The 25,115-nt window shown below is 42.7% G+C and overlaps 1 protein-coding gene across 1 annotated transcript in view; it reads right to left on the bottom strand.

The window, feature by feature from the left end:
• TBC1D19 (TBC1 domain family member 19) overlaps window positions 1-25,115 on the bottom strand; it is a 63,189-nt gene that overhangs the window by 10,493 nt on the left and 27,581 nt on the right. The window contains 7 exon segments of the mRNA XM_033160202.1: window positions 1,546-1,637; window positions 4,285-4,394; window positions 5,436-5,468; window positions 8,879-8,923; window positions 11,647-11,731; window positions 18,730-18,792; window positions 20,899-20,973. Coding sequence (XP_033016093.1) covers window positions 1,546-1,637; window positions 4,285-4,394; window positions 5,436-5,468; window positions 8,879-8,923; window positions 11,647-11,731; window positions 18,730-18,792; window positions 20,899-20,973 — 503 coding nt within the window.

Here is a 25,115-nt window from a genome sequence, read left to right as displayed (position 1 = left end):
GGGTCCTATTGTCAACATTTTCAACTGCATATTATTTCATTATTTCTATATTTTGTATCTGTCCATAGTGTTTGTTACAAGTGTTACTAGAATCCTGCTGATGTTTTCATCTGCTTAAAGTGGTCTCCTAAATATGGGAGGAATCATAATTTTTAGGACATTCCAAATACAGTCAAACCTCGGTTGTCGAACGTAATCTGTTCCGGAAGCCTGTTCGGCTTCTGAAATGTTCGACAACCGAGGCGTGGCTTCTGATTGGTTGCAGGAGCTTCCTGCACTCAAGCGAAAGCCGCATTGGACGTTCGGCTTCCGAAAAACGTCCGAAAACAGGAGCATTTACTTCTGGGTTTTCGGCGTTCGGGAGCCGAAACGTTCCAAAACGGAGGCGTTTGGGATCCGAGGTTTGACTGTATCAGTTAAATTGCTACAGGAGTATAAAGTGGCTAAATGAGAGTTTTCCCATGTTGGTGTAAGAATACAAAATATTTACTTTTATGGACGTTTAAAATTTCAGTATGTCTCACGACCATCCGTGAGTCTTGGGAGACCTTGCAGGCCTTTTCCCTCCTGGCTTGAGAGTACGGGGCTCCAAGTGCAAAAGCTGAGGCTACTGAACAGACTCTTGGGCTGGGATATTGTTTAGGGAGTTTTCTTGGGGACTTTTCTTGCTATTGTTGCCACTATTTTTTCATCTTTATATCTTATTATGATTGATGTGGAAATTGTTTGGTTTGGTTGTGTACTTTTTATGTGTTTTATTGTTTATGACTAGTTATGCTATACAGTGGTACCTCAGTTTTCGAACAGCTTAGTCAGAGTTCCGGTTTGCAAACTTTGCTTCGAAAGTCAAACATGCTCCGTTTTGAGTCCTGAGCTTCTGTTTCTACTGTTGTGCTGCCAATTTGCGCCCCCCTATTGTAACTGAAGCCTTCTGTTTCCAATTGCAGTGTTCTGAGGTGATTATTTGGAGCTTATATTTGGTGCTTTTGTTTTTGCTATTTATTTTGCGTTTTTTGTTTTTGAGGATTTTTTGGTTAATTTGTTTTTGTGACTGTGTGGAACCCAGTTCAGCTACTGATTGATTGACTGAGGAAATGGATAAAAGTCCCCCATCCAGACAGTGACTATCATCAGTGCAGGTAAGAAAAAAAATTAATTTAAATTTTTATCATCTACAATACAGTCTTATTTATTTTATAGTACAGCACATTGATTATTGCTTTCATTTTATGGATCAATGGTCTCATTAGATAGTAAAATTCATGTTAAATTGCTGTTTTAGGGATTGTTTTTAAAAGTCTGGAACGGATTAATCCATTTTGCATTATTTTCTATGGGAAAGTGCACCTTGGTTTTGGAACGTTTTGGTTTTGGAACGGACTTCCGGAACGGATTAAGTTTGAGAACCAAGGTACCACTGTATTTGTAATTTAGTAAACTTTTTCAAGTTGTAAGCTGCCTTGAGCATGGTTTTAACTACAGAAAGGTGGAATGCAAATACAATGACAATGGTTTCAGTTTTTAAATATAAGGGAAAATACTTACGGCTGTGCTCCGATTTCTCGAAGGTGATAAAACAGCTGTGGTAGATGAGTTTGGAGAAGGGTTTCAAACAGCAAACATAATGATACAATGCCCTTTAAAAAAGAAAGACTACAATAATTCCCTTAAAAAGCACAACTATACAACAAGAGTACCTCTTACTACTACTGAGTTTTAAATATAGACAGTGAAAAAATATCCAATGTAGTTCATGCATAGATTGAAAACATGCATATAACAAGTGAAAGTAGTACAGTAAGATTTGATAAAATGAAGTTGTGGACTGTTTCACATTAAAATATTGTCAGTTGCAGACATAGACAACAGATTCTTTCCTAGATACATGCAATGAAGGGCAACAAACCGGAATTTAAGGCCAACAAAATTAATGTATGAAGATAATCTTGATTTCAGCATGAGTTTTATTAAATATAGGTTTAAACTACAAAATCAGCACTAAGCACACTCCACACTAAAATAAGAAAAACTGAATTCTGTGATGGATATTAGTTTTACAAAATAGCAAAGCTTCCATTTTTTCCTGTTATGTTGCCATTTTTACTGTTTTACATAATTTATCCTGGTGTTGTTTGTCATGAGGAAGTTGGGATTCCACCCTCCTTCCTAGGATTCAGTAGATATTACATCTTCCAGCATTTATTTGCAACCAAAAACATGAGAATTATGTTCTTGGTTGTTGTTGTTTTTTAAAGAAAGCTAAAGGATTCTTAGGAAGCCAAATTTAGCACCTAATACCTTTTCTGAGTCCCTGTGAAATCACAGTATTTACATAGCCTTGCACGTAAGGCTTGACTAAATATCTGGCATATTATTAATTCACCCATTGCGTTCTCCTGCTTTCTTTGCCTTTTGGGCTCAGGGTTTTTGATTATTATGTACCCAGTCCAGGCATGTAGGTATATGGAGAGGGTCAAAATCTGGTCATCTTGATTTGGAGCGGTCTCAGTATCGCCAGGTGTTTGGGGAACTTTCAAAGGGGGATAACTCAAGCTGAAGACAAATTAAAACTACACTCATCAGACTTCACATCAGCAATGCAGGAACAGCTTTAGCAGGGCCACTGCTTTTAGCCTTGGCTACTGTTTCCCCCCTTCCAGCCCTACCTTGCCCAAGTCCATTGGCATTCTATGCATGTGCTCTGTCACTGAGCTGCTATTGTTATTGTTATTGTTATTGTTACTGTTATTAATTATTTAAATTTGTATACCTATACCTGCAGGTCTCAGGGCAGTTACAACATAAAATCACAATATAAAAACAAAAAATACATAATAAAAACAAAAACAACTCAATAATCTCCCCCTGCCCGTAGGGCTTTCCCTCCCTATCTTCTCACTGTGAACCCCATAAATCCAGAGCAGATTTAGGGGTTGTGGCAACACACAAAGGCAGGGTAGAATCTTGTTCCATGAATGCAAAAACTCATTTAAACACACACACACACCCCGAGCCAACCTAAATCCCCTGGATAGAAAATATCAAACTTCTCCAGAACATTTAATGCATGGAAAACACTCTGGCCTGATTCAAACATAACACCTCTCTCCCTGCCTAGGTTTTAAGCAGCAAGCAACTCCTGTTAACCCTGGATAAAATTAACCTGGGTAATTTTGCATCGGGTAATTAAACTACAATCTCAAACTGAAGAGGATGTTGTCATGAAGGCTCAGTACGTTAGCCGTGGTTGAACATGACCCAAGGACTGCAAGACTTTGTTTCCAAACTCACTCCCATTTCTGAAATTCTTTTCTATCCCTGTACGTATACATCTGTCAATTTTTTTACATTGCTTTACAAATCTCACAAAGTGGACCCTCGCTCAGAAAAAGCTCAGGCCGCAAGAAATGTGTTTGCCTTTTAAACTGACACATAGTAGCATAGCTTTGCATGCAAAATGACATGATAGATTGTACAGTAGTAGCTCGGGTTAAGAACTTAATTCATTCCAGAGGTCTGTTCTTAAACTGAAACAGTTCTTAACCTGAGGCATGCTTTCACTAATGGGGCTTCCTGCTGCCGCTGCGCTGCTGGCGCACGATTTCCGTTCTTATCCTGGGGCAAAGTTCTGGAGCAACCACTTCCTGGTTAGCGGAGTTTGTAACCCGAAGCATCTGTAACCCAAAGCGTCTGTAACCCGAGGTACCACTGTATTTTAATATTCTGCTGGAAGTCGCCCAGAGTGGCTGGGGAAACCCAGCCAGATGGGCAGGGTATTTATTATTATTATTATTATTATTATTATTATTATTATTATTATTATTATGCTCCAGGTACAAACTCCAGGCCTCTAGTTAAAGAATCGCAGTAGGATTGGAAAAGATATCCAACCGAGGCTTTAAATTGTTGCTTCAGCTGGTTAAAGCGTGGTTAACACCAAGGTTGCAGGTTCAATCTCCAAAAGGGACAGTTGCATGTTCCTGCATTGCAGGGGGTTGGACCAGATGATTCTCAGGGTCCCTTCCAACTCTATGATTCTATTATCCCTACAAAACAGGCCAGTAATCTGACAGTATAAAGCTGTCTTGTGTGTTCATATGAAATACGCAAGAGATTTTATCAACACAGAGGTCTACGTTTTAAAATATTTTTGTACAAGTCAAACAAAGCGAAGGTTTGCATAGACAGCGGTCCTGAGTTTTTAGAACAGGCACGGTAAAAAGAGACAGGCACATTTTAGTTCGTTGCATTTTGCACGTTCAGATTTGTTCAAAGCAAACTTACAGACGGGTGAGAAGAGATGGAATGAAGTCGGAAGAAATAGCGCACGTATATTTCGCGAAACATCTGATACAGCTTGGAAGGTTCGTTATACAGGAAACAAAGTGGAGCAACTGAAAGGATAAAAGGCACTTGTTATCTCACCACCACTACTTGTTAAAATTGCAGGGTGCATGTAAAACAAAATCTGGATATTCTGAACAAACACCAGTTCTTTATGGAGGTAGAAATAAGAATAATACGTATGTTAATGCAGCCGCAGCTATGGAATAATTGTGTCTTTTCTCTCTCTCTTCCATAACAGTCATTCAAATATTGCTTTTTTATTGACAAGTGGAGTAACAAAAGGCCACTTTAAACATGTGATTACTTTGGGAATGCCAGTCTGACAGCTGAGACAGATTTGCTTGAAGGACCAACGCATGGGTTGCACATTAAAAGTCACAGTTTGTTTGTTTGTAATTTTTGTAAACTGCTAACCCGTGAAGAAACTGCAGCAGCCACATAAATACTATCCATGGATAGGTACTTCCATGCAACCCCAACCTGGATGCAAAATATGAACCACCTCAGATCCTGCGATCATCACCTGAGGCCCTTCTTTGTGTGCTTCCTTCCATGAAAGATCATGAGGGTGGCAACACAAGAATGGCCTTTTCTGTGGTTGCTCCCTGTTTATGGACTGTTCTCTCCAGGGAGGCTCACTTGGCACCGTCGTAATATCTCTGTATGCACCAGACACAAACTTTCCTCTACAACTAGGACCTTGGCCTCTAACTATCTGTGGCCTTTTAGAAGTGGGTGGGGTGTTTTTAATGTATTTTTTAACCTTAGTTTAAATTTATCTATGTGGGGGGGGGGGCGTGTTTGGTTGGTTACTTGGTTGGTTGTAGGTTGCTTTGACTTATCTTGGGCAAAATAAAGTGACTAACATTTAAATAATAATAACAACAAGAACAGCAGCAATAGAAAAATTAATTTAAAAAAATCAGAATTAGCCTCCTGGGCAGGGGCAGAACGTGGAAGAAGACTCTTTTTCCTGTGTATGATAAACACAGACAGATATTATATTGCAACAATATAAACTGACTTACTTATTCAATTAATCAAACTTCCATGTTTAGCTCCAGTGCTAGTACTGAAGAATCACTTACCGTACATTGAAAAGCCATGGAAAGGGATTACACCTGCAAAACAGAGACGTTCCAGTTTACTGTGAGGATTGTTCATGATTCCACAGTTCTTTATGCTTTGTAGGGGGAAAACCCCCAGACAAAAGTATACCCAGGGAGAATTGCACAACATATTTCAGAACTTGATTCTTTTCATATGCATAAGCACATCTTTAACTTTAGAGACTGAACTAATAACTGCTCTGCTGGAAACTGGAGATCAGGATAAATGAACCTGTGACCCAGCAAGCAGAATGCAGTCCACCTCTGATTTATGATTGCTAACCAGTGGATCAATAAAATCTCCTTTGTCTACAAATGCCAAAAACAGAAGGCCTAACAAGCTCAACAGATGGCTGGTGAGCTACGTTCAGTGTAAGGGTCATAAATTCTGCAGGCTTCTTTTAGTTCAGAGTTGATGGCTTTTTTTGAGCCCACTGTCAAATGCAAAGTTAGCCACCCCTCTAAGAGCTGCATGTCAACAATGTGCACACATTCATTGCACATATATGTTCACCGCACACACTTGCTGCACATGCAGACACAGTGTTTTCTCTTTGTCTTGAACTTCCCACTGTGATTGGAAGGAATAATAATAATAATAATAATCTATATATATAAAATGCAAGTGTCTCTGCGTCCAGTCCGTGTGTCTCTGGGTTTGCGCAACTGAGCATGTGCCCCAGGGACACAGGGATTGGAGCAGAGAGACATCGGGCCACGAGCAGCGTCGGCAGTTCAAGCGGGGCGGTTTAAATGGAACGTCCGCGCTGCAGAGGACGAGGGGAAGCCGAAGAGGGAGGTCACGCTGCTGCTCCCGCCGCTACAAGGAGGGCCTGTTGCTGCTGACCCCCTCCTGCCCCGTTGGCCTGCATGGCGCTGCTGCCTCTCCTCCACCCCACCCCCCACCCGCTAAAGCAGGCTTTGGCAGGCGGGCGGGGGGGCAAGCAGAGCTTCTCCGCTTTAACGGAGAAGCCCTGCTTGCCTCTCCTCCACCCCCCGACCACCCGCTAAAGCAGGCTTTGGCAGGGGGGTGGGGGGCGGGGGGGCAAGCAGAGCTTTAACGGAGAAGCCCTGCTTGCCTCTCCTCCACCCCCCGACCACCCGCTAAAGCAGGCTTTGGCAGGGGGGTGGGGGGCGGGGGGGCAAGCAGAGCTTCTCCGCTTTAACGGAGAAGCCCTGCTTGCCTCTCCTCCACCCCCCGACCACCCGCTAAAGCAGGCTTTGGCAGGCGGGCGGGGGGCGGGGGGGCAAGCAGAGCTTCTCCGCTTTAACGGAGAAGCCCTGCTTGCCTCTCCTCCACCCCCCGACCACCCGCTAAAGCAGGCTTTGGCAGGCGGGCGGGGGGCGGGGGGGCAAGCAGAGCTTCTCCGCTTTAACGGAGAAGCCCTGCTTGCCTCTCCTCCACCCCCCGACCACCCGCTAAAGCAGGCTTTGGCTGGGGGGAGGGGGGCAAGCAGGGCTTCTCCGCTTTAACGGAGAAGCCCTGCTTGCCTCTCCTCCACCCCCCGACCACCCGCTAAAGCAGGCTTTGGCAGGCGGGCGGGGGGGCAAGCAGGGCTTCTCCGCTTTAACGGAGAAGCCCTGCTTGCCTCTCCTCCACCCCCCGACCACCCGCTAAAGCAGGCTTTGGCAGGCGGGCGGGGGGGCAAGCAGGGCTTCTCCGCTTTAACGGAGAAGCCCTGCTTGCCTCTCCTCCACCCCCCGACCACCCGCTAAAGCAGGCTTTGGCAGGCGGGCAGGGGGCGGGGGGCAAGCAGGGCTTCTCCGCTTTAACGGAGAAGCCCTGCTTGCCTCTCCTCCACCCCCCGACCACCCGCTAAAGCAGGCTTTGGCAGGGGGGTGGGGGGCGGGGCGGGCAAGCAGGGCTTCTCCGCTTTAACGGAGAAGCCCTGCTTGCCTCTCCTCCACCCCCCGACCACCCGCTAAAGCAGGCTTTGGCAGGCGGGTGGGGGGCGGAGGGGCAAGCAGGGCTTCTCCGCTTTAACGGAGAAGCCCTGCTTGCCTCTCCTCCACCCCCGACCACCCGCTAAAGTAGGCTTTGGCAGGGGGGTGGGGGGCGGGGGGCAAGCAGGGCTTCTCCGCTTTAACGGAGAAGCCCTGCTTGCCTCTCCTCCACCCCCCCGACCACCCGCTAAAGCAGGCTTTGGCAGGCGGGCGGGGGGCAGGGGGGGGCAAGCAGAGCTTCTCCGCTTTAACGGAGAAGCCCTGCTTGCCTCTCCTCCACCCCCCGACCACCCGCTAAAGCAGGCTTTGGCTGGCGGTCGGGGGGCAGGGGGGGGCAAGCAGAGCTTCTCCGCTTTAACGGAGAAGCCCTGCTTGCCTCTCCTACACCCCCCGACCACCCGCTAAAGCAGGCTTTGGCAGGGGGTGGGGGTGGGGCGCCAGCCCCCTCCACATATATTGTAGCCCGTTTTTTTAACGGGCTTAAACCACTAGTAATAATAATAATAATACTGTAATAATAATTTTATTGTTTATACTCCACCCATCTGTCTGGGTTTCCCAGCCACTCTGGGCGGCTTCCAGCAAAATATAAAAAATAATAAAATGTCAGACACAAGAAACTTCTCTGAACAGAGCTGCCTTCAGATATATTCTAGAAGTGGTGTAATTCTTTATCTGCCTGACATCTTATGGGAGGGTGCTCCACAGGGAGGGTGCCATGGCTGAGAAGGCCTCTGCCTGGTTCCCTACCGAAAACTCATAAGTGGAGCCACTCGTGACAGTTCAACTGTGAAGGAGTTCTAAGGATGTGTTGGTGCTATTTGTCTGGGAATGTATTATACTGTCTTGCAAAGGCACCTCTTCTCTCCTTCTAGTGCAGCACCATTGCTAGAAGGTCTTAGCTCAGAGCTGCCATATTCCAGTCCCCCAAATACGGGTGGCCCAGTTTGCAAATTGTGCAACTGACTTGCTACTAATGCAAATCACATGGTGAGTTGGGAAAGGGTTCAGCAAGCCCGCTGCCGCAGACTTCCAACTCCAAAACATGAGCTAGTGGCAGAAAGGCCAGCTTGTGCTGTAAAAATTGTACTGAAGCATATGCAAAATATGTTCAGCCAAAGACAACGGTGGGATTAAGCATAAGATAAGATTTCTTTATTGTCATTGTACAAGTACAAGTACAACGTTGTACAAGTGCAACGAAATTGAATGCCATCCCATAAAAACAAGACAAAAAACACATTTTCAGCCACACATGCACATACATACACACCCATCACAACTCTCTAAGCATGCCCAAACAATGGCTAGAACATGATAAAAAATTGGCAACTCTAAAATAAGAGGGGAGCCCCTTCCTGTCAAACCCTGTTGTGTCTCCAGTTGTCCGTTACATAATTCAGGAGAATTCATGGTCTCAGAAATTACTGCAGTTTCCCCTTTCCCCACTAGAGGAGGCAACAGTATAACTCCTTTACCATTTGGTGGATAAAAGACAGCATATTCTTCCATGCCAAGTTTCCCTGTGAAAAGAACAGTCAATGGAAAAGAGTAAGTAACAGACATACAGTAAGAGAACACAGACTTTTCCAAACTGAAAATGTAGATCTGATACAGTTAAGAAAGTGAAACGGCAGCAGAAGATTAGGAATGATCATGGTATAATGCTACAGAGCTGTAAAACAGACCAATCTACAAAATAACCTTCTAAAAGAACGAACAATGAATGAGATCTATGCAAATATGTGAAACATGTCTTACTCAAACTTTTAATAGCCACCTATTGGATTTCTTAATATGAATTTTGGGGAAACAATCCTGCTCTCCATTTCTGACTTCATATGCAGACAAGCAAGTTGGACAGGATTGATTGATTGATTTTATATACCACCCTATACCTGGAGGTCTCAGGGCAGCTCACAGAACAAGTGAGTGAGTGGGTTTTTCACTTCACTTGCCATTTAGCAACAACAGTTCAAATACTCAGCACCAAAGCAGATGTGATTGATGGTTCGGTTCTCTCAAAAGTAAAGGTAAAGGGACCCCTGACCATTAGGTCCAGTCATGTGCGACTCTGGGGTTGCGGCGCTCATCTCGCATGACAAAGCCACTTCTGGCGAACCAGAGCAGCGCACGGAAACGCCGTTTACCTTCCCGCTGGAGCGGTACCTATTTATCTACTTGCACTTTGATGTGCTTTCGAACTGCTAGGTTGGCAGGAGCTGGGACAGAGCAACGGAGCTCACCCTGTCGTAGGGATTCGAACCACCGACCTTCTGATCAGCAAGCCCTAGGCGTGAGGCTGGTAGTTTGACTGGCAAACCATCACTGGGTGCTTAACCCTTTCTTTCTACAGCATTTCCCTGCTGTAATTATCCTACTTCATATCTATGTTGGAGATGGGAAGGGAGTTAAACATCCCTCCCACTAAACTAGCAGCTGATGCAGCAACTTTGGAGTAAAAATGTCTCTGGGAAATCCTCATCACGGATCTTTCCCATCACATTTCCTTTGCGGCTCAGGATTTGAACCTGCCGTTGCTCAACGTCAAGTGAAGGGACAATGCTCTCTCCTGGGCGGTGCGGAGATACGGGACCCAAACCTGCCTCCATTCCCCTCTTCGCCTAGATGAGCTCTGAAGGAAAAGGCCATTTATCAGGGATAAGACGAAAATGACTAAGCCCTCTCTGCAACGCCACTTCCCTGGTCAAATTAAAGTTCCAATGACAGGGAAAGGAAGTGTGAGGTTCTGATCATTTATGCCCTGGGTCACATCAGGCAGAGAGGAAGGGAAGGGAGCAAAAAGTGGTGAAAACTCTGCTGCCCATTCAGTTAAAGGGCTGCCACTTTTCCTCTGGGGCCTCAAGGGGAACAGAGCACACCATGCTTGGGGGGGGGGGAATCAGCTGAGACCTTCTATTGGAAGGAGAAGAGGATCTTAGGCTGTTCTACCCAGCACAATACAAAACTGCCTTCCTGCCTTCACTTTCTGTGAAGACAGACAGATTTCCATGACAAACTAAAGCGTCATCCCCCCCTTCTGCGTGGTATCAATAAAGCTTAAAAGAAATTAGCAGGACTTAAAAAGTGCTTTGCTTTGAGAGGATCGAACCCATTATTTAAACCTAGAGAGCAGAAATACTATTTGAGTGAAACTGCTGTTTTAGCATATGCCTACATGAATTTTAAAATAGGGTCATTTTCTCCCTCTGAAGTTAAGCAGGGACACATGATGTGGTCTGGAGAGAATGTAAAAGACGACAGTCATGGTTGGTTTTAGAGCCTTAGGTTTCATGGTAGACAAAAATGCTCTCTAGTTCTGCTTTTGATCTGTTTTCATCTTTTCTGTGTACTGCCCTGAGACCTCTGGGTATAGGGCGGTATATAAATTCAATCCATCAATCTTTTATAAATACTGTTCATGTGCAGAATGTTCAGCAGTGAAAATCCAATCCGCAACATTGAATCCTGTAGGAATTTTTAAAAAGCTGTATTATAAAACATAATTAGCATTTTTTAAATGCAGTAACAGTTGGGCACAAAGTCACAAACATTCTGTTGGCCAGGAAATATACATTTGTAGACTTCCTACTTTTATGGCCAGGAGAGAAATCCTATTATACAGCACAGCTGTTTAAAGTATTGAACTGCCTCACATATAGGCAACTGAAAAGAAAGCACAAACACACAGCCAGCTGCCTTTACAGTCACCATCAAAAAAAAGTACGGGTACATGTTATTTTTTCCTCCGCAGGGATAACAGGATCAGTGGGTGAGATTGTCAGGAGAAAAGCACTGCAAGAGGGAAAGATTAGAGAGAATGACCCTCTTCCCCTGGTCTTCAGCTTCAAATTGCAGCCTCAGTATATAGAAGGAGGGAAAACCCGAAAAAAGAAACACAGAACTACACATAATGTCTAGTTCTGCTCTTTGTCAGACTTGCGCAACTCAAGACTTGCCACCCCGAATGAAGCCCACCGGCTAGAGTTTGTACACTGCCAAGTGCTCGACCCCCGCAACAAAAAAGCCAATTAAAAAATCCACCTGTTTTTTCAGGCAGCACAAAAGTACCGATAGGTTATTTGTGGTGAACCACAAATACAGTTTGCATTGAAGTGTTAAGACCTGGGCCAGAGAAATCTGGTTTTCAATCCTGCTCAGCCGTGACGATCACCAGCGGAAGTCAAAGGCTGGTCACCAACAATAATCTTTTATAAATACCACCAATAAATATTTGTTTCTTTACCTCGAACGTATGACTTGGGTGGAGTAGCACTATTGTATGCAAAGTGTTCCAACACTGAAGTGTCTCGTGAAAAACAAAGTAATACCTGTAAAAACAACAACAGGAATACCAGAAACTGTTCAATGAATAAAATCACCTTGAAGTTTGACATTAAACTGCCATTTCCTGCAAAATAAAAATACAGGCAAATAAATTGACTATCTTAGCCTCTTCATCCTCTCAAGTTGAGAAAGGTGAGTTAAATCCTTGAGTTTCTCTATAACATGCAAATTGTCTCACCAATTCAGAGTGAGGTACAGTATATCTAATTCAGACAATAGCTCTGTCTTTACTTTTACAGCAAAATTAAATGTAATGCAAGAGATTCATGATCAGATGTCCAGGTTTCTTGGTTTTCTTAAAAGCAGCTAACAGGGAACCTCAAATTGCAGAAGAAGAGTTAATATTTTCCATCCACACCATCTTTCTTTCTTTCTTTCTTTCTTTCTCTCTCTCTCTCTCTCTCTCTCTCTCTCTCTCTCTCTCTCTCTCACACACACACACACACACACACACTCACTCTCTCACACACACCCCTGCTATTTGTCCAGCTGGGGAAAACACAGGTGAAAACAGAATTACATTTCCAGGAGTGCTTCAATCTCTTCAAAATCTAAACAAAAGAACTGGTCTTTTAGACAACTAATGCAAGTTTGAGGAGGAAACACAGTTTATCTTGCCTTCATTCTGAACAACAGCCAGAACTTCACTTTTCTCTTTGTATTCACCTCTGTTGTTATAAATTATCTTTTAATTTTTCCTATTTATTAGTACTTTGTTGAGTGTACCATGTTTTGATAGTTTAGATAGGATCAAAAGCTGGTAATGAATAATGTTGGTTGTAAAGTGTGTGTTTAAGATAAAGGCCCTTTGTCATCTGAAAAAAAATGTTAAATCTGCAAAATAGTAAGCTGCTCAAGGAAGTAAAAGCCAGAAAATTATTATGTCCTCTGTCAGAAGCGCAGACATTTTCCCAAGACATTTTTGCTTTTGACAAATATAATTATCAAAAGGCTGCGTTTACAAAAATATTAAACAAAAAGGAGCTGTCTGAGTGGATGATGTACAGTGAAACATTGCCATGGGATTCTAGGTAGAATGAAGGCAAGATAAACTGTGTTTCCTCCTCAAAATTGCATTAGTTGTCTAAAAGACCAGTTCTTTTGTTTAGATTTTGAAGAGATGGAAGGACTCCTGGAAATGTAATTCTGTTTTCACCTGTGTTTTCCCCAGCTGGACAAATAACAGGTGGAGGGGGGAGGGAGAGGGAGGGTTTTTACCTCCTTGAGCAGCTTACTATTTTGAAGATTACCGGTAACATTTTTTCAGATGACAAAGGGCCTTTATCTTAAACACACACTTTACAACCAACACTATTTGTTACCAGCTTTTGATCCTATCTAAACTGTCAAAACATAGTACACTCAACAAAGTACTAATAAATAGAAAAAATTAAAATTTAATTTATAACAAGTGGGGTGAATACAAAGAGAAAAGTGAAGTTCTGGCTGTTGTTCAGAATGCAGATCCACACACTTTTGCTTCCTGTTCTGTTTCCTGCCATTTACATTCTCAGCTTCCCCAAGAACAGTGAAAGCCTTATATTTCTAGCAATAAGCAAAGCTGAGATGACCCATCCCTGGGCAGAAAGGGCTGGGCAACCAACGAAGTCCTGCCAATTCAAGAATAGCTCTTTAGCAAGAACACTGTAACTGTTTAAACAAGAATATTCAGGCTTTACGTCACTTTATTTAGGTTTTGTGTAAATTTCATTTTACGTTAGCACTTGTTCAGATAGGGACCCATCAGAGAATACTGCAGTTCACCAAGGAAATTCAAAATGTGAAGTTTGTGTTTTATTTTGGTTTGTGTCCATTGCTATTGGCTGCTAGGTTTTACACTGATATAGAACCCCCTTGCTTTGTGATAGTCTGATGGCACCTATAAATAAATAAATGAATCTGAACAACGGTCAGCAGTGCAAGCTACCTCTCCTGCTAAGCAATGACTTCGTTTTAAAGAAGCTGAGGAGGATATGACTTGATCAGTCCAGACATCGCCTGCAATGCATTCTCCCCAATCTCATCACTGCATTTGCTTGTATGAGACACAGAGAAACATCTGTAATGAGACATTAAGAAAACTGGGGATGATCCCTTTGCAGCTAAAACACACACACACACGTCATTATATTTGTATAGTTATCAAGGTGTTCGTGCTGAATCAAACCTAATGCCATAGTACCACAAATGTCTGTATTTAGCCAAAATGAGATGGGAAAGACAAGTCCCTTCATTCTCCCCAGACAAAGGCGTTGCTCCCAACAGAACTTATACATGTTTAGTGTCCTCTGATGGTTAAGGTGAATGTGGGAAGCAGATTTGCAAAGGAGAATCAAGTAGGCAGGAGGAAGGTACCGGTACATTTGTACCTTGGTTCTTGAGCGGAATCAGTTCCGGAAGTCCATTCGACTTCAGAAAACGTTCGAAAACCAAATCACGGGTTCCGATTGGCTGCAGGAGCTTCCTGCACTCAATCGGAAGCCACGTCGAACTTTCAGGTTCCAAAGAACGTTCGCAAACCGAACACTCACTACCGGGTTTGCAGTGTTCGGGAGCCAAAACGTTTGAGTCACAAGGTGTTCGAGAACCAAGGTACGACTGTACTTGCTGCGCCAGCCAATAGTTCCCTGAAAAGTCCACTAGAACGTTTTCTCCATAGGCGGGCCTGGCTAAACGAAAAAGAGCAAAAAACAACATGTGTCCAAGGATAGAGTAACATTTCCAGGGGAATTGGGAGTGGGGGTGGGTGGGTTGCTGGATGCTCCCCGCCCCAACCAAATGACTCTCTATTCTAAGTGATGTGTCCCTCCCTACAAGGCATATGCAGTTAAAGAGCCCCAGTTTTCACTTTCTAATATGAATTTTTACTCTTAGACAGCTGCCTGCTATGAGCTATAGGAGTGACCACACCTACAAGAAAGTTTAATTCTGTTCATTTCCTGTCCATTCATTTGTTTTCCGTACTGGTCAGTGTTTTCATTGATGAATTAGATGAACAAGGACACATACCATTTTTGTAAAATGATTAACTTAGTACTGCCCTGGAGAGAGCAATTTATGGGTAAATGACTTATCTATATTTATCCCCAGCACTTTGAATGACATCAGACTATTTACTCTGACAGATGAGTTCGCACTGTCGTTAGCATTTCAGAGCTGATTCAGAAAGTGGCGTTTGAGACTTCCATCTGTCAAAACTGTCAAGCGACCACTGACTGGAAAGTATTTTTCATTATACCTGCTGCCAGTCCAGAAGCTGCTTTTGATTATGAAACAGATTTTTGGATTAATTTTGCCTGCCCAGGACTGGGCTGCACTTCCCCTGAAATAGCAGGTCCAGATTATGGGGGTACTTCTGGTTCTACCTTTGTCAATGGGGGCATAGGCAGCCTCAGGCGTTGAAGTGCTTTTCACCAGCTGCACTGGGTACAACAGCTACAACCAGGATAACTTGACCACAGCAGTTTAGGCGTTGCTGACTTCAAGATTGGATTACTGCCATGCACTCGGTGCGGGGCTTCCCTTCTACCTGACCCGGAAACTGCATTTTTTGCAGAATACAGGTGCTGACAGCTGTGGGACTCTGTCACCATGTAACACCTCTGCTCATAGATATTCACTGGTTGCCAGTTTGCTACCAAGCCAAGTTCCAGGTGTCACTGTTGGTAAAGGTTAAAAAAAAGGTAAAGGACCCCTGGACGGTTAAGTCCAGTCAAAGGCAACTATGGGGTTGCAGCGCTCATCTTGCTTTCAGGCCAAGGGAGCTGGTGTTTGTCCATAGACAGCTTTCCAGGTCATGTGGCCAGCAGGACTAAACCGCTTCTTGCACAACAGAACACCATGATGGAAACCAGAGTGCACGGAAACGCCGTTTACCTTCCCGCCTCAGCAGTACCTACTTGCACTTTACCTTCCCGCCGCAGCAGTACCTATTTATCTACTTGCACTGGCGTGTTTTTGAACTGCTAGGTTGGCAGGAGCTGGGACAGAGCAACGGGAGCTCACCCCATCACGGGGATTCGAACCGCCGACCTTCCGATCGGCAAGCCCAAGAAGCTCAGTGGTTTAGACCACAGCGTCACCCATGTACCAACAGTAACTTTACTGTAGGTATATAAACCCAGTAACAACTTGGGACCGGTTCAAATCAGTCTTTTAGTGTTGTGGTACCTGCACTTTGATACTCCCTGTTAATAGGCATTTAGAGAAGTGCTTTTGCTGTATTTTTTGGGCACATGATCAAAACATTCTTGTTTAGGCAAACCTATCAAAACATCTATATGGAGACATACTGGGCTATTTTTGAGGGTTTTCCCCACATTAAGGTTTTTTTTAAAACAACTTTTATGTACTTCTGCAAACTGCAGGGGTCCCCTGAACCTGTTAGTACTTGTGTATAGGTGCTGCTGCTTTGACTAGATAAGGACTCATGCTCAGATCATGAGCTTTCAATTGGTACATTAGTATTACAGTATATTCTGGCGTATAAGACTACTTTTTAATCCAGGAAAATCTTCTCAAAAGTCGGGGGTCGTCTTATACGCCGGGTGGAAAGTCTGTGGTCGAGTATATCTCAAACTCTATATTTTAACTGGAAAGGTTGGGGGTCGTCTTATATGCCCAGTCGTCTTATACGCCGGAATACACGGTACTAATAAAGATGAATAGGGAGGTATAAATTCTGCTGTAGAATTTTAATATTTAAAAAACAGCACCATACATATCACACAAAAAACAGGAGCCCTAATTTTTGTTAATTTCTTGCATTCAGAGAACTAAACGAATCAGTCTGTCCTCTAAGAACAGATATACCGTATTCAGCCACCAGTAGATTTCAGCTTGTCTTATGTAGCTATAATCGACAAAATGACAAGCCCGCCCTAACAGCTGTGACTAATCGAGTTGGAAGTGCCACGAAAACGTGAAGCTTCCCCCATGACATTTATGTAGACACTGCAATCAAATACACATTAGGAAATTTGCAAATGTAATAAGCTTCCATTTAAGGAGACTGAAAAGAAGCAATATTTGCAAGTCCATACAAATGAGTTGGCTCTCCTTTACTAGAAGCAAAGGCAATGAATTACGGGTGCTTGTTTACTTAACACTAGCACTTCCTCATCCTAAGTGTTCAAGGTCGGAAACAGTATTGTATAAATATAAGAATACAACATTTCCTGTGCAGAGCTTTAGGACAAGAGACTGCTTAATACTATTAGATTTAAGTGGTATTTACCTTTTAAAACTAGCATTTCTTTCTGGGAGCTCCTCCCAAAACTCTTATATCACACTTTTCTCAAAACTCACCTTTTCTTTGCCTTTTAATCTTCATCTCCAGTTGAAACATGGCTTTAGCACATCTAACTGCATTTGATCACATTTTTTTTTACCCTCCCATTTCTGCTTATTATGTCATCAGTGACAAAATCTAGGCTGCAAGGTCCTTGGGGTAGTGTACTACCCCCTTTTCCCTCAGGTCATTCTCTAAAGCACCATATATATCTCTATATAAATCATGATCAACAATACTACTTTTCTCCTGCAAGTCCCATAGGACTCCAATGTGTACATGCTTTCGGCATGCAGAATCTAGCCCCAGTATCTTTCAATATGCCTCTGCAGTTGCTCTTAATAGGCTAGATAGCTGTTCTTTTTATCATATAATGAAATGAACAGGATGTTTAAAATAACCTTTGTAAAAAACAACAACCCAGAAGCTTTTCTTTTGGGAATTACCATATTTTACGCTCCATAAGACACACTTTTTCCCTCCTAAAAAGGAAGGGAAAATCCCTGTGCACCTTATGGATTTCCTCCACCACCCCACGCGCTGCCCTCTGATCCCAAAAGCAGGCTTTTGGGATCGGTGCAAGGTGCGGGGGGGTGGGTGGAGAAAACAGCGGGGATGCTACTGCTTTCTCCACCACCCTGCGCCCCGCACGCTGATGCCAAAAGCAGGCTTGCTTTAAAGCGTTCTCCCCTTGTCCCCACGTCCCTTTAAAGCAAGCGGGGATGAGCCACTGTGAAGGGAGAAGGCCCCCTCCCCTCCAGCGCCCCCCTCCCTGCCCTTTAGAGGAGGAAAACCAGGAAAATATTTTTTCTGGTTTTTTCCCTTTAAAAAACAGGTGCGTCTTCTGGTCCGGAGCGCCTGTTTTGGAAGAGTATGCCGTATGGCCAACGGAAAATCAATAGAGGTCCACAAATTACTGCTATAAGTATTCGCCAGTGCACATCAACGGACAGTACAGTGGTACCTCTGGTTAGGAACTTAATCCCTTCCGGAGGTCCGTTCGTAACAGGAAACCACTCACAACATAAGGCATGCTTGCGCTAATGGCGCCTCCCGCTGCTGCTGCGCTGCTGGAGCACGACTTCCGCTCGCATCCTGGGGCAAAGGGAAATCTACTTCTGGGTTAGCGAAGCGCATAACCCGCAGCATTTGTAAGGGGTGGTGGTGGTACGTAACAAGAGGTACCACTGTACAGAAAAATCAAGCATCTCAAAGTGTAACCCTTTCCAGGGGATTCAATTTTCAGACAGTCTTAGATCCTTATAAGCTTAGTGAAACTTATTGAAACCATTCATCCAAACATTGTGGCTGCACAAAATGACAATCTGAATAGGAGTCTGACTTAGCCTGCTAGTTATCTTTAACTTTGGTGGCTGAAGGTTTTTTATGGTAAAAGTTAGCCATGCACAGGCATAGCTGAGTGATTCTGGACAGTGACTGATAGATCCATTTAACTGCGGCACTAAGTCATCCAGGCTGCAATCGTATACACGCTTCCTTGAGTGAAAGCCCCACGAAACATAGTAGAACTTCTGAGTAGGCATGCATAGGATTACACTGCTGGTCAGCTCAGTGCAACTGTAATTCATTACCAGTTTTACTGGGTTTAAAAGATACCTGGAACAAATTGTACCTACTTTGCGTGTCACTTTTTCCCACTGACAGGCTGCTGCAACAACAGTAATTACTTACCTGATATAAATAATCCTCAAACACAAAGTAGTAGTCGTCATTGCTGGCTGTCAGCTTCACATCCTGCAAATGAAAAACCGTAACAATTTGAAGCTGAGAAGTATATTTAACAGCTGGGAAGCTCCTGTGGTGCATAAGCATAACAAGATATTATTGTTGTCATGCTACAGAGTTAATAACCATTCACTCCACCTGTTGTCAACTTCACATTTCCTGCACACAGAAAAATTCTATTAGTATCATCATAACACTAGGCACTAATACCCACATGCTATATTTGATCATGTCACTTCTACTTAGTTTTCATCAATGGGAGTTTCCCCACTCTTTCAATGGGAGAGGGAATGCAAATTATCTCACAATTAACATTTTAACTGCATTCCACAGTCATCAAAGAACTGGAAAACTAATCATGCACCCCTTTGAGAGTTCTAGGTTTGTATTTCTCAGACAATAAGCTTTCCTTTGCCATGGCACGTGGCAATCTCTCTGAGAACTGAGGAATGGTTTAGAAGAAGTTTGTGACAATGCATGGAATCATAGAATTTTAGAGTTGGAAGGGACCTGAGGGTCATCTAGTCCAGCCCCCTACAATGCCATACCAAAAATGCTTGCGGGTCCCAGCTGAAAAACAACAGTAAAACTATCCATTTCTAAAACAACTTCCTTCTTAACTCCAGCCAAAAACACCAACAACCCTGTCTGAATTTACAAATGTTATCATGCATGGAATAGAAACTCTTTACCCACCTCACTGAGTTCTAAAATGAAGAAGTCCCTAAGCTTGCATTTCTATATGCCCTTCCTATCACACCTGATGCATGAAAGAGGCCAGGGAATCTGTTCTCGGTGGTTTGTAAATTGTTGGAGTATCTTAATTTATATATATATTTAATAAAATGGCTACACAAACCTATGATCCACATTCCATTTCTCTGGAAAATCACAGGAAACCACCTAAATAGTCTGAGCCAGTGAATTGTGAAAACATATCACACTTTGTTCTAATCATGTATCACTGCTGTGGCAGAATGTCACACTGGTATAACACCACCACAGACACAACAAAGGAGCATATCAGGGGAGGAGTCAGACTCAGAAAATTTATTTCCCATCCCAAGGTAACATGATACAAAAAGAGATGATCTAAATTAAAACACTCTGAACTCAGCGGAGAGCCAAAAACCATTTCCCCACTCTACGCACCATGCTTTTCCTATCCATTCATGACAAAAGTATAGATGTCTGACTAACAGCCAAAGTAGGCATTGTATAGGAGTCCATGGATGCTTTTATTGTTGGTTGTAAATTAAGGCAGGTTTCACATTTTTTAAAAAAATAGCTTCAGAAGGACTCTTATAAATCAGGGCTGTACTGAAGGATGACATTTAAGACAGAGCCTCTCTCTATTCAACCCAAAATCCTAATTTTCTCACATGCTTTTAGAAATCGACTCTCAACTTCTGTTTCCTTCTGAACAAGCTGTGCATGTAATTGTTACACTGGAAGAGCTGAGGCAACATTTCTTTCTGGAGAAATTGTTTGAATTTCTTCTGTCCGCATCAGAAAAATCTGTCCACTTTGCAGAAGTTTCTCCACCATTTTTTTTGGCGTGGCCGACCACCCCACCCTCAAATGCTGTGAAACAGGACATTGTGAAGGATGCAAATTATTGGCCAGGCTGCCACCACACTTGCAGCTGCAACAACCTGCAATAGTGGCAAGGGGACGAAAAGCCTTAGGGAAAAATGGAAGGAGCTGGGCTAATGCCACTGCTGATGGTGACCACCTGTGATAAGAAGGAAGCTTACCCAATCCCTGCCTGTTCTTTCTTTTCCTTTCCAAAATAATTCAATGGGGGGGGGAGCAGAAATATTAACCATTGCACTGAACCAATGCAGATATACTTCAGATACATGCAATTTCACAAACAATAACAGTTGTTTTTCATCTGAAAGTAGTAAAATAGAGATTCTGACCCTGTGGTCAGTCAGCAAATAGACAGAGAGAGAAGCCTTCTAAATGGAGATCATTATCCCAGTTGGTATCTGCATTGGGCAAATTGCTTTGTGATGCCTCATGGAAAGAGACTCAAAGTAAAAAGTGACGACGATGATGATACAAACAACAACAACAACAGACAGCGATATATAAATTAGAAATACTCACTTTATAAATCAAACTGTCCACCAAAAGGTCATGCTGAATCACATTAGACTTCAATTGTTCATAGTACAAAACATCCTAGAACAAAATAATGCTAAATATTAATCATTGTGTGAGACTAAATGACACACTTCGTAGTTGTAAGAGTTTTGCTTATTTTAATACCATATGATGTTAAAGTTGAAAATGGAGTAAACAGCTTAAAAAGAAGGATATCAGGACACAATCTGAAAGATAATGTTGAGTATATCCCATTACAATAAATGGGATATACTTTGCGCATAAGTCGATCAAAAACCAAAATCTTTTTCAAACATCCGAATATACTTCCTCAAGTCGCTTCCTTCCACACAACCTTCCACACAACCACACAATAAAGTGTGGTAACTCTAGTAACTACAGTAATTCCTCCTGGAGCCATGATGTAGAATCTATCACTCTTATGAATTCAGCAGTTAAGACTGAATCAACTAAGATAACTGAATTTGGATCCAACTGTTTTAGGTAATTTCTTGAACAGGATACAGGAGAGGGTTGGGCCTCATAACTCTTGACAGTCTTATTTGACTGATTATTTCAATAACTAACCTCAAACAGCCAATATTTTAAAGTCTAGTTAATGCATTAACCCTAAACTGCCAGGCTTAGCCAAGTCCACTTCCCCTTACCTTTGGAGGAAATGTGTAATCAAGCTATTGCTCCCCCCCCCATCTATGTGAGAAGAAAAATGTCTGAAGAGGTTTGAGCTGGTTGCTTCAGCTCAGACTGGATGGCTCTTCATCAGCCATTCTTGAATTCATATGCCAATAACTTAGGAACTTTCACTACTTTGGAACTAAACTAAATTTTGCTGCCTGTGCAACCTTTCTGACTGATATGTGGAAGAGCCTATGAACCTGACCTTTGGAGTACTTGTAAGTAAACGGTTTTAAACTTACTGAACATGTGGTCTTTTCCTATTCTGGGGGAAAAGGGGACTATTTTGGAACTCACTTAGAAAGATATATGGTATTTTAAAGGTCCAACAGCCTATATTTCCATGCTTTACTTTGGTGCATATTTTGCAATTTAAAATCTCTGCTGGGGCACTCTCACCGAAGAGTACCGGTATTTGCCCCAAACCTGGATCTTGGCATGCAGGAACTCTTTTAAACCTGTATTTCCCACCCACCCACCCCTGAATAAACATTATGGTGTTGGGAGTCGTTTTAGAGCCAAAGGATAATACAAAATCGCTTTACAAATTAAAAAAATGGCTCCATTTTTGAAAGTTTTTAAACGGATCTTTAAATGCATTTTTATTTCAAGATGCATTTAATTAGGATGCTATGTGTTAAGCTCTATATTGTTTAATGTGCTATTGATAGTTTTGGATCTGTATAATGGTTTTATATATTTTCTAAATATTACCAGTTGAATGAATGCTAAAAGCTATAAGCCGTCACTATTGGTCACAATGCGTAGGATACAAATAATTGATTTAAAACTGAACAACGACAACAACAGCAAAGCAAACATACAAAAATGCAAAAATCACTCTTGCATAAGTTAAGCACTTCACATCTCAAACTCCCCCTTATGATACTTGTCTTGGTGCCTAGCTCTCAACTTATTTGCAGCCAAGGCAAATTTTGCAACTCATGTAGTTACCAGCCAGCAAAATAGAGATTTTCTAAATACTGTAACTAATTATTTTATTTTATTTTTTATGTGAGCCACCCTGGAGGGCTTTGCTCTGAAAGTCAACATACATTAGGATAGCAATCAATCAACCAATAATATTCTAAGCATACAACAGAAGAGGATGATTCTTGAAGAGCCTATAAAACAAAACTGCAGGGAAAAGGAATTCTGTTAAATTCATGAGACAAGAAACTGGAGGGCAACAGTTAACAATTTTTCCTGAGAACGTCAGTGGTATTCCTCTAAATAATTTATGCAAAGCTATAACATCTTCACAAACATAGCTAGCTAGAAGCAGACTCTAGCCAAGCAAAACCTAGAAGCAGAGATACAGCCATAAACATAGCTTGGATGGATCCTATCAGGGAGACAGAAGCCACAGCAGGAAGAATATAATTAATGAGTTGGAATACAAATGTCATGATGGCTAACATCGTTTTGGAGGTGGTCCTGCAAGCACTTTGGCATAAAGGGAAAAAAGGGAGAAAGATAAGAGTAATTTGGTTCTCCTTTTAAGGCAGCATATGAAAACATAATAGTTATAAAATATACACATCACAACTGTGTTTATTGCATTTAATTATCTGCTTTTTCCATAAACACATTTTGTTCTATTTTAGGATTTTGAAGTTGATGATAGGCAATTGCACATCATTCCACAGATGGAAGAAGATGTAAAAAATTCAACAGTGCAAAGGACAAGACTTCATGATGAAAAGGAATGTGAACTAGACATGTTCAGAATATATATAAATAATCCACCTATCAGGTATACAAGCCTTTCTCCCAAACACAGTAACCTGTCTATAAAATGGATTGTTTTTATAAGAAGAATACAAGTCACATATGAAGAACTAAGAAGAACTGATATCCTGTTTTTGAAATTTAAAAAGTTTTCACATGAGTGTGAAAGTGGATTTGTTATTTATATAGCATATTAAATGAATAAGCAACACTATATTGGTGCCCTCTAGACATGGCTTAATTTACAAGTTTTTTAAAAAATGAAGTTCCAAGAATGTGTGGCGGTGAGTCGTTGGATGTTACTGCAACCCTGCATTAAGGGGAAAGAGCCAAGATCCAAAATATGAATCTGACCACGGGGATGAAAAAAGATTACGTAATATTATACAAGCTTCATAATTAAGAATAATATACCGTATTTTCCGGCGTGTAAGACAACTGGGCGTATAAGACAACCCCCAACTATTCCAGTTAAAATATAGATTTGAAATATAGGCCCACTCGACCGCAGATTCTCCACCCGGAGTATAAGACGACCCCCGACTTTTGAGAAGATTTTCCTGGATTAAAAAGTAGTCTTATACGCCAGAACATACTACATCGGTAGGGATGTTCAAAGAAAGAAAGAAAGAAAAGCTTATTTGTGGCAAGTTCTACCTCTCTCAGCATACCATCTAGAACTAGGGGCATTTATTTTGTGCACTGGGGAGCTATTACACCAGGCAGCTTCCGAGGCCCTATTCCATGACACTGGCCATATTTGGTTTGCAAAGTCCACTTTGCTAACTAGAAACCCCAAGCCCACCAACTGGAGTCAGGTGCAGAATAGTGGATGGGTGGAGGCAAAGCAAAATGCTAAGTATTGGGTTGGGGGGCAGAACCAATTATCAGCTGCTGATGAAATCACACAAGTAAAACACTTCAGAGAAGGTTTGATGTGTCTGCACTTTTAACTAGTCAACATACTAAGCTGCCTTATATGAGTTATACGGAGTGGGTGGCACTGTGGTCTAAACCACTGAGGCTCTTGGGCTTGCCGATTAGAAGGTTGGCGGTTCGAATCCCCGTGATGGGGTGAGCTCCTGTTGCTCTGTCCCAGCTCCTGCCAACCTAGCAGTTTGAAATTATACCATTGCAAGTAGATAAATAGGTACCTCTGCAGTGGGAAGGTAAACGGAGTTTCCATGCACTCTGGCTTCCGTCATGGTGTTCTGCCAGAAGCGGTTTAGTCCTGCTGGCCACATAACCCAGAAAGCTGTCTGTGGAAAAACATTGGCTCCCTCGGCCTGAAAGCAAGATGAGCGCAGCAACCCCATAGTCACCTTTGACTGGACTTAACTGTCCAGGGGTCCTTTAAAAGGTAAAGGTAAAGGACCCCTGACAGTTAAGTCCAGTTGCAGACGACTTTGGGGTTGCGGCGCTCATCTCACTTTACAGGCCAAGGGAGCCGGCGTTTGTCCACAGATAGCTTTTCCGGGTTATGTGGCCAGCATCTAAGCCACTTCAGGTGGAAGGGAACACCGAAACCAGAGCAGTGCCCAGAAACGCCGTTTACCTTCCCACTGGAGCGGTACCTATTTATCTACTTGCACTTTTGGCATGCTTTCAAACTGCTAGGTTGGCAGGAGCTAGGACCGACCAAAGGGAGCTCACTCAGTCGCAGGGATTCAAACCACCGACCTTTTGATCAGCAAGCCCAAGAGGCTCAGTGGTTTAGACCACAGTGCCACCTGCGTCGTAACCGCATTGTCACCTTTGACTGGACTTAACTATCCAGGGGTCCTTTACCTTTA

Source organism: Lacerta agilis, chromosome 9, assembly GCF_009819535.1.
Source record: "Lacerta agilis isolate rLacAgi1 chromosome 9, rLacAgi1.pri, whole genome shotgun sequence".
NCBI lineage: Eukaryota > Metazoa > Chordata > Lepidosauria > Squamata > Lacertidae > Lacerta > Lacerta agilis.
Note: the sequence above shows the minus strand (reverse complement) of the source record. Positions and strands in the feature narration are given on the sequence as shown.